This window comes from Parus major, chromosome 15 (genome assembly GCF_001522545.3).
Source record: "Parus major isolate Abel chromosome 15, Parus_major1.1, whole genome shotgun sequence".
Classification (NCBI taxonomy): domain Eukaryota; kingdom Metazoa; phylum Chordata; class Aves; order Passeriformes; family Paridae; genus Parus; species Parus major.
Window position 1 is genome coordinate 2631441 of NC_031784.1, and position 12701 is coordinate 2644141.

The window sequence follows — 12701 nt, forward strand, 5'->3', positions numbered from 1 at the left end:
AAGTTCAGGGGTGGGGGTAAGGCACGAGCACTTACTGGCAGTGGTTCCACATAAAGGATAAGGAAGTGGAGGGACATGGACAAGCAAATGGCCCCCACCAGCCAGATGTTCTCCCACGGAGGCATCCTCATCAGGGACTGGTTTTCTGACAGGCTGCAACAGAAACACAACTCATGTGTGACTCTAACACCAACAGGAAGCTCTGAGAGCCACAAAGCAGCCTGGCACAGCATGGGGATCCCAGGCAGGAAACAGTCCAGGACACGGTCTGGATGCTGCAACTTCAAACTGGCCTGGAAGTCAGCTTAGCAAAGCAGTCTCCATCAGCCTCAAGTCTATTCTTGAAAGTCTCAAGTGTTCTGCTCATTCCTGACCTAATCTATTCTTCTCACTATGACCCCAAAATCCTCTCCATGGGAGGGAAAGGAAGTGTGGACGTGGCAGCCTAAGAGAGAAAGAATCCCCAAGTCTACCAGGGCCCACTTCTGCTGGAGCTCACTGAAAGACAGAGAGAGTCAAGAACTTGTACCTTCTTAATGCTGGCTCTTGATTCCATCTGCATTTAGGCTGGAGAAGAGGCTGGGATCCAGAGCAGCAGATGTAGAGCAGTATCTTTATGTAGGACTACCTCAGTGCACTTGTATTTCAAGTTTATTTGTTTTTAAATTAACTGACCTCTAAGCTATTTGAAGAAAAATACCCTTGACATTGTGCTATTTAGTGGTTTCCATTTATAATCTAATATTAATTGGCTAAACCCACGCTCCCTTAGGGCAGGAAAAAACTATTTTCCATATCTTCAGCATTCTTATTTTAGTTCTCCTTGATATCACTTTATACCAACATAGTAGGGCTAATCTGATTGATTAAGCTTAGATTAAAAATAATGGAAAATATTTCAGTTGCTTGTGCTTAGTAAAATACCAGAGTGAATTGGCAGACTTAAAAATACACCTTATGATAAGAGATCTCCAATGTTATCTAAGAGTCAGTTTGTTTGCACTACCAGAACTCGGAAGGGAAACGTGACTCACTCTTCATGAGCTGAGCTGTTCACCAAGGATCAAATTGCACAAAAAAGCAGAATTTTGGACAAGCTCTGCAAAGGTTTGGCTTTCCTGTTGGGACATACGAACCTGTTGAGAGCATTGCACATCTCTATGGTGACGAGCACAGAGAGAGCCATTGTCATCGGGTACGGGGACTCGAACACCACGCAGTCCACCCCGTAGAAGTCTGGATTGTCCTCCTTGCACTGCAGAAAATGGCTCTGCAACACAACAGAATCAACTCACTTCCACAGCTTCTTAACTTTTCAATGGTAAAATAGGCAACTAGGAAAAAAGTTCTTACTATGACTCCTAAAACCAGTGCTTATAAATTTTTGTATGCTTTAGGAAAATCCTCTTTAGGCTTTCACTTACAATTTGTCCTTCAAATTGTCAGAAGCTCAGGTATCCCACCTCTGAGCTTTGCTATCAAGGCTAATTAATCATGATCAAGTTTTACAGGAACAAGTCTGAAAATGTTTAATTATATAAATTCCCCTAACCTACTGGGTTTGTACAGTCAATTCAAGAATGAAAGCAGAAGGAACCTCCCCTTTCCCCCCCAAAGATATTAAACTGAGCAAATACCAGCTGGTAAAAGGAAACTTTTGGACCACCATCAGCAGCAATAAACCACCAAGCAGCAGCACCCACTGTGGCAGCACCAACATAACCTGCAAGAAAACAAAGAGCTTTTCTCAGCGCTGTGAACTGTACACAAGACAAAACCTCACTTGCCACACTTGAACTTCGGCCTCCAGACTTCCAGTACTGAAAAAAAAATAGGTAATTCATGTTTTAGTTTATTTAAGAAAAAAAAAAACCCAAAAAACCATCAGTACTTACATCCAATAGCCAGGTAACGGAAGAAGAGCCACCCACTGATCAGGGGCTCTTTGGGGTTGCGCGGTGGCTTATTCATGATATCGAGATCAGGAGGGTTAAAGCCCAGGGCAGTGGCAGGGAGACCATCCGTCACAAGGTTTACCCACAGCAGCTGAACAGGAATTAGAGCTTCAGGAAAACCCAGGGCAGCAGTCAAGAAGATACTACAAAGAAAGCCACCAGTTAAAAGCTCATTCTTCAATGTCAGTAATGTTTAAGCCTAAACCTGCAGCAGCACTGCTGTTCTCTCTCTTACCCACTTAAGATCACAAGCTGATATTCACAGTCAGAAAACTAAACACATATCCAGGAGCAAAGACTAACCACTGGCATGCAAGCTTTGAAGCATTGTCTTCTGATAACTTCAAAAATTGACATGAGGGTTGTTTTTTCTCCAGTCTGCTTGTCTGTATAGTTAAATATATACATGGATAAAGGCTTGCAAACCACTTTCTAAAAGACACATTTTGGCTCAAATAACAAAACTTCATTTCCCTAGATTACTGCTAGTCCCTGCAGAAGTTCACTGAGCCTTTAACTTTCCAAGCCTGTGTAAATAAATACAACAGAAATAGGGGCTGCAGCGAGAGCCATATAAAGGACAGCCTTAAAGCTGACAAGAAACAAGGCAAGACAATTGTTGTGCTTTATCCCACTCTGGGAAATGTCTGCTTTGATGTAAGGACTGTGAGGAGATCCATCTTTACATTTTGTCACCTGCAATGCATTCTGTGGTGCTGGGTCACCACCGCTCCTCCCAGAGAAACACCAGACACGTTCCTGGAACCCGAGGTTAAACAAACATCTGTGCCTGGGACAATGTTATCTGAAATTCCCAGATCTCCTACTGTTTGATTAAGGTTTTGGTTTTCCTTCTCTAAAGAATTATTCCAATCACAGAAATAATTGAAGAGCATTACCTACTGAGCTAAAGTATTCTAAAAAACACAACCTGCAACTTTTGTGGCAAGCTGCAATTCTTCACTAAAGACAGGCCAGAAACAGAGATCCATTACCTGGAGAACCTCCTCCTGTGGTTTTTAGTGAGAAATACTGGAAGACTCCATCACCACTACTCTAGCTCTAAGAAAAAATAAATTTAAACCTACCAAACAACTTCCCCAACATTGGAGGAGATCAGGTATCGGATGAACTGTTTCATGTTGTTATAAATTGCACGTCCTTCTTCCACAGCAGCCACAATTGTGGAGAAATTGTCATCTGCTAGAACCATTTCAGAAGCAGTTTTGGCCACTGCAGTACCAGAACCCATGGCAATCCCAATTTCTGCTTTCTTCAGTGCAGGGGCATCATTGACACCATCCCCAGTCTAAAATGAGAATTCAGGGTTGGAAATGAATCAGTAAATAAGATGGGCATTAACATTCAGATCCAGAAAAGAATTTTGCACTGGGTGTGATTTTGGATCCTTAGAACTCACTAAGTGCAAGGAAACAGGGAAGCAAATATTTTCCACAATAGGGAATTACTCTGAGAAGGCCTAATTAAGTTTTAAACATCCTTTGACTTTCTAACCAAATAACCATCACTTACCATGGCTGTGATCTCATCAAAAGACTGAAGAAACTCCACGATTTTGGATTTGTGGGAAGGCTCTACCCGGGCAAAGCAGCGGGCATGGTGACAGGCATCTCTCTGAGCAGCCAGGGACAGCTCATCAAACTCCCTGCCTGTGAAGGCTTTGGTGGACACATCCTCATCCTCCACAAAGATCCCGATGCGGCGGCAAATGGCCACGGCCGTGCCCTTGTTGTCACCAGTGATCATAATGACCCTGATGCCAGCCTGTCTGCACAGCTTTATGGATGATGCTACTTCAATCCTCGGGGGATCCAGCATTCCCACGCAGCCCACAAATGTCAGGTTGGTCTGAAACAAGATACAGAGAGTTTTAGTGCAAGATCCTGCAGATTTCTCCTGTGGCAGCAGTGAAATAATTGTTTTCCCTGCTTGTTACATCTGTGTTGTGACATTTGGGATCATTCCTTGTCCTGCCTTACCAAATTTTGCTTCAAATGCACTGATTTTATCAGTTAAAATGTGCTCTACTTGCCAGCCTTGAAAATTCAACCTGCAAGCATTGAGTCTTTCATTTTTATCATCAGTGCCAGGAGCAGAGAGAGCACAAGCCAAAAACTCATGCAACTGTCATTACTTTCCTCCTAAATACCAGATACAGATTTCATTGGAAAATTACAGAGCAGCTAAGATGATAATCATGGACTGAGCCCTTGCAGCTGACAGCACAGAGGCAGGGAAGTGAACCTGACTCCCAGAGCAGGTATGTTCCATCACAAAATCCCCAAAAAGGTCTTGCAGTTGAGCAATGCCAAACTGAAAAACCATGAAAGCTGAAACCACAATGCAATTTTTGGACTGTTTAACTGATTTCTTCTTGTGCTTTTAGCCAAGTAACAGCAACCTGTCTACCTGCCATCAACAGTTTATTCTAAAACACAGTCTCTTCTTAGACTGAGCATTCCCTTCATGAAGTGGGGAACTGTTGTGTCAGACATCAAAAATACCCAGAAAGAAAATTCTCAGATCTAACTACCTCAAGGAATAATCAAACACAAGAAGGCACCATTCTCCAGTTTGGGAGAGGCAGAAGTGCTACTGATCTTACCTCATAGTTAATGAAATTTGAGGAGTCCTCCAGATTCATTTCCTCTTTTTTGGGAGGATTGTCATGGGTTGCCAGAGCCAAGCAACGCAATGTGTCTCTGCCAGTTCCCCATTCCCTAATGACAGACATTATTTTCTGCTTAATTCCTGAGGTTAAAGGTATTTTAGCATTTCCAACACGGACATGTGTACATCTGTCAATCACACCTTCAGGAGCACCCTGCAGAGGCAAAAAAAAAAAGTCATTTAGCTTAATAAATCCTTTCCCATTACAACATTTGCTTCAATTACCAACTCCTTCCTCCCACTCAAAGCTGTTGTTAGTTACACCATAATTTTTAAGTATGGTGCTACTTTGCAGCCATTCCACCACCTCACTCTGCAGTGAGGGACTGACCTTAACAAACATCTTGCTCATGGATGTGCGGCTCGGTTTGTTCGGAGTACAATAGACAGACATTGACTTCCTGTCTCTTGAGAATTCCAGAGTGAATTCTTTCTTCATGAGTTGTTTTATCACCTTATTAAAACAAGAACCATAAAATGCATTTAGGTGATACACACTACAGAGGTGTCTCCCCAAACAAAGCCAGTAAAAGGAGACTCACCGAGTTGCAGGCGTTGGCACGTTCGATTCTAGAAAGTCCTTTCAGGTCTGTGTCAAACACGTTCATTTTCTCAACCAGACATGTAAGAGCCGTCTCTGTGGCTTCACCAACTTTTTCATAAACTCCCTTAGCCTTGAGTTAACACAAAGCAAACAAAAGTACAGGAGTTTAAACCTCACCTGGAACCTACCAGAGACAAAAGCTCAAGTGTCACCAAAGAAAAAAAAGAAAAAAAGCTTTACAAGATTTAATGTAAAAACATTTTAAAAGAGCAGCTTTGAGGAGTTTGATTTGTAGAAATTAGAAGCCTTTACCCTCAAGAGCAGCAGAGAGAGATGTCAGTATTTGATCATCAAGCATTTAAGACATTTTGAGATTTGGTAGCAACCATAAGGCAGCGAGGCAAAGCAAGAAAGCAGCATCAGGATAACTCCAAATTACAGATTACACCTGCTGCTGGATTTAGTTCTCAGTGTTCAACAAGTAATTCTCAGAATTAATACTTCAGAGGGCCTGAATATTCTCCCCCCTTGACTAGGAGGGGATTTACCACTGAAAGGTATTACACAGACAGATCAGAACGTTTATCCTCATTCCCACACTCTCCTCTGTTCCAGGATACAAACTTACTTCATTGTAATCCAAAGAGGAATCATTGCAGAGTGCACAGATTGTTGCAAGTTCCACAAGACCATCATACTGGCTACATTTAATGAGTTTGTCATCTTTATGCCTTTCCAGAGGAAGAAAAGGGGGAGATTGAAGTTAGTTATTTAGTATTAGTATCTCATATTTTCTTTATCCTCTTTACTGCATTTCCATTTAGTACAATGCTCATTAGTTATGGGCTTTGAACTACAGAAGTTGTTGGGAAGAGCAGGATTGATAAAGGGGAGCTGTGAAGTTTGGATCAGAATCATGAATGGAATGAGATCATTGATGAAATCAGTGTGACAAAACCTCACTTCCTGCAGTGACAGTCACCCAGCAGCCTGAAGAAGAGCTCGGTGATGAGGCACAGGAAGGCCCTGTTTGAACATGTGCAGGGCTCAGAGGGCAGATCCAAGCAGGAGAGGGATATTGCTGGATACCTGAGGAGCTCAGCTTCCTTCCTGCTGCATATTCTGCAGCTTTACTGCAATGCATCAAGTGCATGCACTGGGCTGGCAATTAGAGCAGATTTTCCTCTTTACTTTTCTAACAGTTGACATGTATTATATGTGAGCCTCCTAAAGCCATGGGAAGTGAAGTCATTTCAGGAGACTAACTCCACTAGAAAAGACATAACCCTTCCCAGCAGTGATACACACTCAATGACCAATAAATATCTCAAGGCTTCAGAGAGGGGGAAGGTACACTTTCCTGAAGTAAAGCCACATTTTGACATCCCAAGTAAGAAACAACTTCTCTGCTTTCACACTTGGAAACAGTGAATTGATTCCTTTTCTGGAACATTCCCATATTTCTACAGCAAGCACAAAAGAACCAAGACAGTGTTCAATACCGTTATTTTCCCCCCTAAGCAAAATTAGCAAGGCAGAGCTAATATATAACATCTTTTATTAAAGCTCTGAAGGAGGGGAAAAAAAAAGGTCTGGTGGTGGAAAGATGTGGATCATTACTCTGTAAGAATTCACAACACAGACAATGACATGTCCCATTATGTAAGCTTTTGTTCAGTTGTGGTACTGCAAACAAATTCCAGCGTTGTGTAACAGACGAGAACAAAATGAATCTTAAGGAAACAAGGAGGTTTTTAATGTTTCATTTGGCATATAACCCTACAGCCATAAGATGTGGCTTTAAAGTCCAGCTCTCAGGCTGTCACCTCATCTATCCCACCCAAAACTTCCTGTTTTCACCTGTTCTGAACTCAAAAGAACATCAGCATATTGGGTATTGCAATATCCAGAACTTGTTATACCAGAGTGTGTTTTTTATAACCCTTGTTTTTGTGCTCCTTATCAACAGTTTCTGAAGAACAAATGCAGGATCTAAGGTGCTGGGATCAGTTCTGGATAAAGGAATTTTTTTTTCCTTACACCTTCAGGTTTTTCAAGATGAACTCATTTGAAGGTCAGATACAATTTGCCAGCTTTTGCTGCAGGTCTTAATTATTATTGGCTTTTTGCTCTCAGTTTGCAGTAAGCCTGAGTGTGCTGAGACATGGCAAAACTACTCCAAACTTTGACAATCTCCCAATATCCCTGGAAAATAAATCAGTATGAAATTTGGGAGGCTTTTAGTAAGAAATTTTTGTGATTTTGTATTCTGAATAAATCTTAGGGGAGAGTTAGGTATCATAAATTTTAACAGTAAGTGAAAAATTACTGATTTAATGCAAAAACACATAATGGTTATGAAATTGAATAGGCTGAGGAAGCCAACAGTGTCTGAAGTACCAAGTAAGACCTGTCAGAAATGGTTCATATCTGGAGCAGGCCCTGCTCTGATGCACTGCAATGGATTAATGGCCTCTCAACCCCCCCAAACTTCATTTTCAGTGAGAGTTTGCAATCCAAGGTGAAGTCAGCCACCTTACCTAAAATCCCTCCAAAGCCACTGCTTTAAAAGCTGTCCATAAATGAAGAAAATAAACCAGCTCTAAGGGTTGGAGTTGAGCTGAATTTCCCTATGCTCCAGTAAGAGCCTTCCTGAGGCAATTTCCCTCTCTTGGAATCCTCTGTGTACCCAAATGCAGCGAGTTTAACACACTTGTTCACATTCCCTCAACTTGAAGCAAGTGAAAACAGCACATTAACAAACATTGTTGTCTGTCTCATTACTCCCACATCTGTCACCCCACTCTATTTTATTATTTTGTTTATCTGGAGCTCTTGTGAGCCCAGCTAAAGTGCAATAGGCTGGGAGTTTTGCAAGGTCTGGAGTCACCTTGTCTAAGCAAATGCTGCCTCCTGAAATGAAAGCATAAGCTTTTGACAGCAATTAGCTTTGAAACAGAAAAGAGAACTGGGGAATTAAGATTTCCTGCTGCTGGGAACACCAGGGTCTTAACAGCTATGGAAATTAAACAGAGAATCACTACTGAGATGGGCAAGATTGCAGGAATCAGAGACACACGAGTGAAACTGCACAAGGCTGAGATGTTTACAACAACTGAAATTAAATTCTACTTCATCCACAGCAGAATTCTACTCTGCAAGTAAAACTGCATTGATAAGATTATAAAACACATGGAGGACTAACCAAGTAAAAGGAGCTGTAACAATTCAGTAAAAAGAGGCTTTTCTTCAAGAAGCAGAGTCCTAAAAATTCCTGAAGTTTTCAGGATGAACCTCTTACCTCACTAGTAGAGACTTGCATCTGATAAAGTAAACCAAACCTCATTCCTTTCCTAAAGGACTGGGTTTAACAGCAGCTCAAATAGCAAAGGCTGGGACAAACACACACCAACTCTAGTACAGATGCACCAATAAACTACTGAGGGCCAGGAATTTACAGTCACTTTAAGGGGTAACTTCAACACATTCAGAAGATGCCTCAGAAAAACAACTTCCCAGTTCTCTGAGGCAGGGAAATTGGAAATACTGAGCTCACAGATTAGCAAATGCTCACCTTTTCAGATTTACCCAGATTTTAAATAAATAAACTTAGAAGCACTGAGGTATTGAAATCTTACTGGACTGAGATTAGCTAAAATACATCCTCTCTATCCCTAATTAATTTTTAGATTATCAAGGGAACATTGCAATACTGGAGACTCTATTCAATTTTATGGAAGTATACTTTTCTACAATTTATCCTTGTTTTCCTCTTAATTACTTTTTCTCCAGCCCTTCAGTGTACATTCTCACTAGCTGACCTTTAATTTATTAACAATCAGTACTGAATATTACATGTATCCCTTTTCTAGACTAAAGTAATAGTGAAAGCATAAACAGACAAATATTTAACTGGAACAGAACACTTACACTTCTCCCATGGGAGCATATGTTGAACCAGTTACAGTAAATTCATTCAGAGAGCAGCTGTCTCCTTCTACTCTGTCCAGGATAAACATCTGAAATTAGAGAGTTAGAAGTGTTACTATCTTTGAACAATAATTAATGCAAGAGATTTAAACAGGCCTTAAGCAAGCAGGTACAAGAGGCAAGTTCAGTCTGAATAAACAAAGCAAACAAGACCTGATTCTGTGCACTTCGATCCCACATATGTTTGAACAGCTCCATACACTGAAGCACAAAGTACAGGGAACAGCCCTTCTGCCTACAGATATCTTTGGAAAACAGCTGAAAACCACAGGAACCGTGTACACTGCAGCTGGGAAGACCATTGACACACCACCTGACAATCCTCACCAGATCCAACCTCTTCCTAAGCTTCACACCTGCAAATTAACTCTCATGCAACACCAATAATGAATTAATTCTCTGCTTTGAAACAGCCAAAAGCAGCTCAGCTGGACACTGTCAGATTGGACACTGACAATTTCTCCCAAAATCAAAATAAAAGCATCTACAAATAGGAGAAGCTGAGATCTAAGAGGTGAGGTTTTAGCAAGAGCCAGACTATGGCCAGTTTCTCTTAATACCAGCCTCAAGTGAAAGTGTTTCCTGTCCTGGCTTCCAGTTACAAGTCACTTTATCACATGGCACACTGGGAGTTTAAACCAACCGGCCAACTCAAGTGCTCTTCTAGCACTGGTGAAATGATATTTCCAAATTCAAACTCCAATCTGAAGGATGCAGTTGTACCTCTCTCTAAGATCTGCAACTCAGTCTTCCCTTTGTTTCCTTTCTAGGAGAGCTGCAGGCAGAATCACATCTGAGAGGATGGAGATAAAAACCACAGTGCCTGAAGCTGTCTTACCCTCATGGCTTGTTGGAGTATGACTGGAGAAGATAATTTCTCACTAATTGATGTTGTATCCTAATGAAACTTCTGATTCACTGTTAGCACAGGCCATTTTGTCACATCACAACGCAGGCCAATAAAATAAACTCCTTCTTACAGGTATTAGAATTTTGCTACATTTTTGCAAACTGCAATTCATGTTCTTTTGCAGTTGTCAGAGCTTAACAAGCAACCAAGTTGTGCTGGACAAGATCTAAAACATTTAGCCCTCTAAATAAGGAGCAGAGCATTTTGAGCTTTTAAATAAACACAACTTAAATGATGAGTTAACCAGGAAACCTCCTGCTTTTGGCATCTGCAGGATGAAAAAATCCCTGCAAAGACTAGGGCAGTTATGCAACCCTACTGCAAGTAACCTCCTCTGGAATACTGATGAGCAGCTGCTTTGTGTCTCTTAGGTATAAATACTACAATACTTAAGGAAGTAGAACAAGTCAACCAACAATTAGGAAGAAAAAGGCATCAATCACATGAGAACAAAGTGCTTAGGGCTTACAAACTTTCACCACTGGTGTGCAGTGCTCAACATGCACACATTTGGAATTCTAACCCAATGTAATGAGGCTCTGGACATTTCATGTTGGAGTTGCTGTGCCACTGAACATCTAAAGTTATTAAACAGGAGAATTCAGTGTTTTCTCCATTAAATCCCTACACAGAAGCACAAATTGGCAACTGAACATGCATTATGTTAAGTGACCAGCCATGAAAGTCCCAAATTAGCCAATAATAGACAGAGTATTGAGGGGAAGGGAAGAGAGGCACAGAGCTCATGCTTACCTAAAAATACACCAGCATTGAAGATGACTCTGGCAATGCTGGTGACAAGGTCAACTGCACCTCACACTGCCAGATTAGTCAGTGTTGCACACTGAAAACACTGCAGTGATCCCCATCAGACCAGCAAAGCCACTGAAGGGAACACAACCAAATAAAGGTGGAGCCACTCAGGAGTGAAAACACCTTTGGCTACCAAAGTTACTGCAGTAAATCTCCTTTTCTCAGTTTCTCCACTACTGTCTTTCTCAACTGAAGAGGCAAGTGTTTGACACTTACACACAGCCTGTTCTACAGTGTAACTTTCTAAATAAAGGCATAAATCACACCCAAGAGTTACCAGTAACCTGAAAAACTCACAGACAAGTCAACGGAAAGCTGCTTACAAACAACGTTCTCTCCCATAAGTGTGGGTACAGCTACTTTTGGCCATGACTAAATAAGGAAAGAGACAAAAGCCTTCGAGACTACACAGTGGGAAAACAGAATTCAAAGCGTAGGCTTATCTTAGGAAAATAAAGCAGGATTTTGATGATATAAGAACCAAAAGAGGCAGGATCAGGAGAATTTGAGCAGTGCTGACTGCTGGAGAGAAGAAGAGGAGCAGCAGAGGCAGCTGGTGGGACGTACCCTGCACACAGACATCTGGTTCGTGGTCAGCGTCCCCGTCTTGTCGGAACAGATCACGGAGGTGCAGCCCAAGGTCTCCACAGAGGGGAGGCTCCTCACGATGGCGTTCTTCTTGGCCATCCTGCGTGTCCCCAGCGCCAGGCAGGTGGTGATGACGGCGGGGAGGCCCTCGGGGATGGCGGCCACGGCCAGGGCCACGGCGATTTTGAAGTAGTAGATGGCGCCGCGGATCCAGGAGCCGCCGTGCACGGGGTCGTTGAAGTGGCCGATGTTGATGATCCACACGGCGATGCAGATCAGGGAGATGACTTTGGACAGTTGCTCCCCAAACTCGTCCAGCTTCTGCTGCAGGGGGGTTCTCTCCTGCTCGGTCGCCACCATCTCGTCACGGATCTTCCCGATTTCAGTGTTTACCCCTGTTGCAATAACCACCCCCATGGCCTTACCAGCAGCAATGTTTGTACCCTGAGGTAAAAGAGGAGACAGGAAAAATTTGGAGTCAATCTACAAACAGGTTCTGTGGTATTTTGTTTGGTATTAATTTAACAAAAAGAAAACACACCACAAAAACCCCTCAAACTAAACCACCTCACACAAGTTCAGACTGTGCTTCAGCCAGGATATGGAAAAGGGTAAAGAGGAAAAGGATGACACTGCCTGTGTCTGTAAGGGAACACTCCAGGGTGGAATTTCTGCTCCCAGAACAGGCTGCAAACGAGTCAGTATTGATCTCTCACAAGCACCACAGCCAAACCCAGCTGCTGAGCAAGCAGTATGTATTTCAACTGGAATACTCCATGTGTTTTACATCTCTTTTTTTTAATTAGGGCTCTATTTTGTCAGATTTAATGTTACTTACTATGAATAATAGATGTGTTCTCTGGGGCTGCCTGTGTGAACATATTTAACATGGAAAGGAACAGTAAAATTAAATTTACCTGCCAGCAAAAAATTATTTGCTTATCTGAAAAATATTTAATCCTTCCTTCAAATAAATTTGAACAAACTGTTTCTTTCCTATACAGAAAAAGGCAGTTCTCAATTTTAGGTACACAACAACACAATTTGTGTGGGCTCTTATCATGCTGAAAACTATTTAGAAAATTACTGCAAAAACACCAAAAGTGTGTGTGCTCCACCCTCCAAGACTTCCTTGTGAAGGACAAAAATAATTTTCCTCACAGAGACTGGTTTCATCCAGCTTCCCCTGAGGATAGCTTTTATTAAAAGC

General features: G+C 41.9%; 1 protein-coding gene across 3 annotated transcripts in view; it reads right to left on the bottom strand.

The window, feature by feature from the left end:
• Positions 1–12701, bottom strand: part of ATP2A2 (ATPase sarcoplasmic/endoplasmic reticulum Ca2+ transporting 2) — a 44352-nt gene that overhangs the window by 6571 nt on the left and 25080 nt on the right. For all 3 annotated transcript variants that reach the window (XR_001524252.3, XM_015643897.1, XM_015643898.2), the window contains exons 8-19: positions 11471–11935; positions 9121–9209; positions 5819–5921; positions 5189–5320; positions 4978–5100; positions 4582–4800; positions 3489–3824; positions 3044–3264; positions 1896–2098; positions 1638–1723; positions 1137–1270; positions 36–153 (exon numbers count right to left, since the gene is read on the bottom strand). Coding sequence is in view for 2 of the 3 variants with exons in the window: in XM_015643897.1 (XP_015499383.1) it covers positions 36–153; positions 1137–1270; positions 1638–1723; positions 1896–2098; positions 3044–3264; positions 3489–3824; positions 4582–4800; positions 4978–5100; positions 5189–5320; positions 5819–5921; positions 9121–9209; positions 11471–11935 (2229 nt within the window). In the remaining variant the exon portion in view is untranslated. The remainder of the gene's footprint in view (positions 1–35; positions 154–1136; positions 1271–1637; positions 1724–1895; positions 2099–3043; positions 3265–3488; positions 3825–4581; positions 4801–4977; positions 5101–5188; positions 5321–5818; positions 5922–9120; positions 9210–11470; positions 11936–12701) is intronic.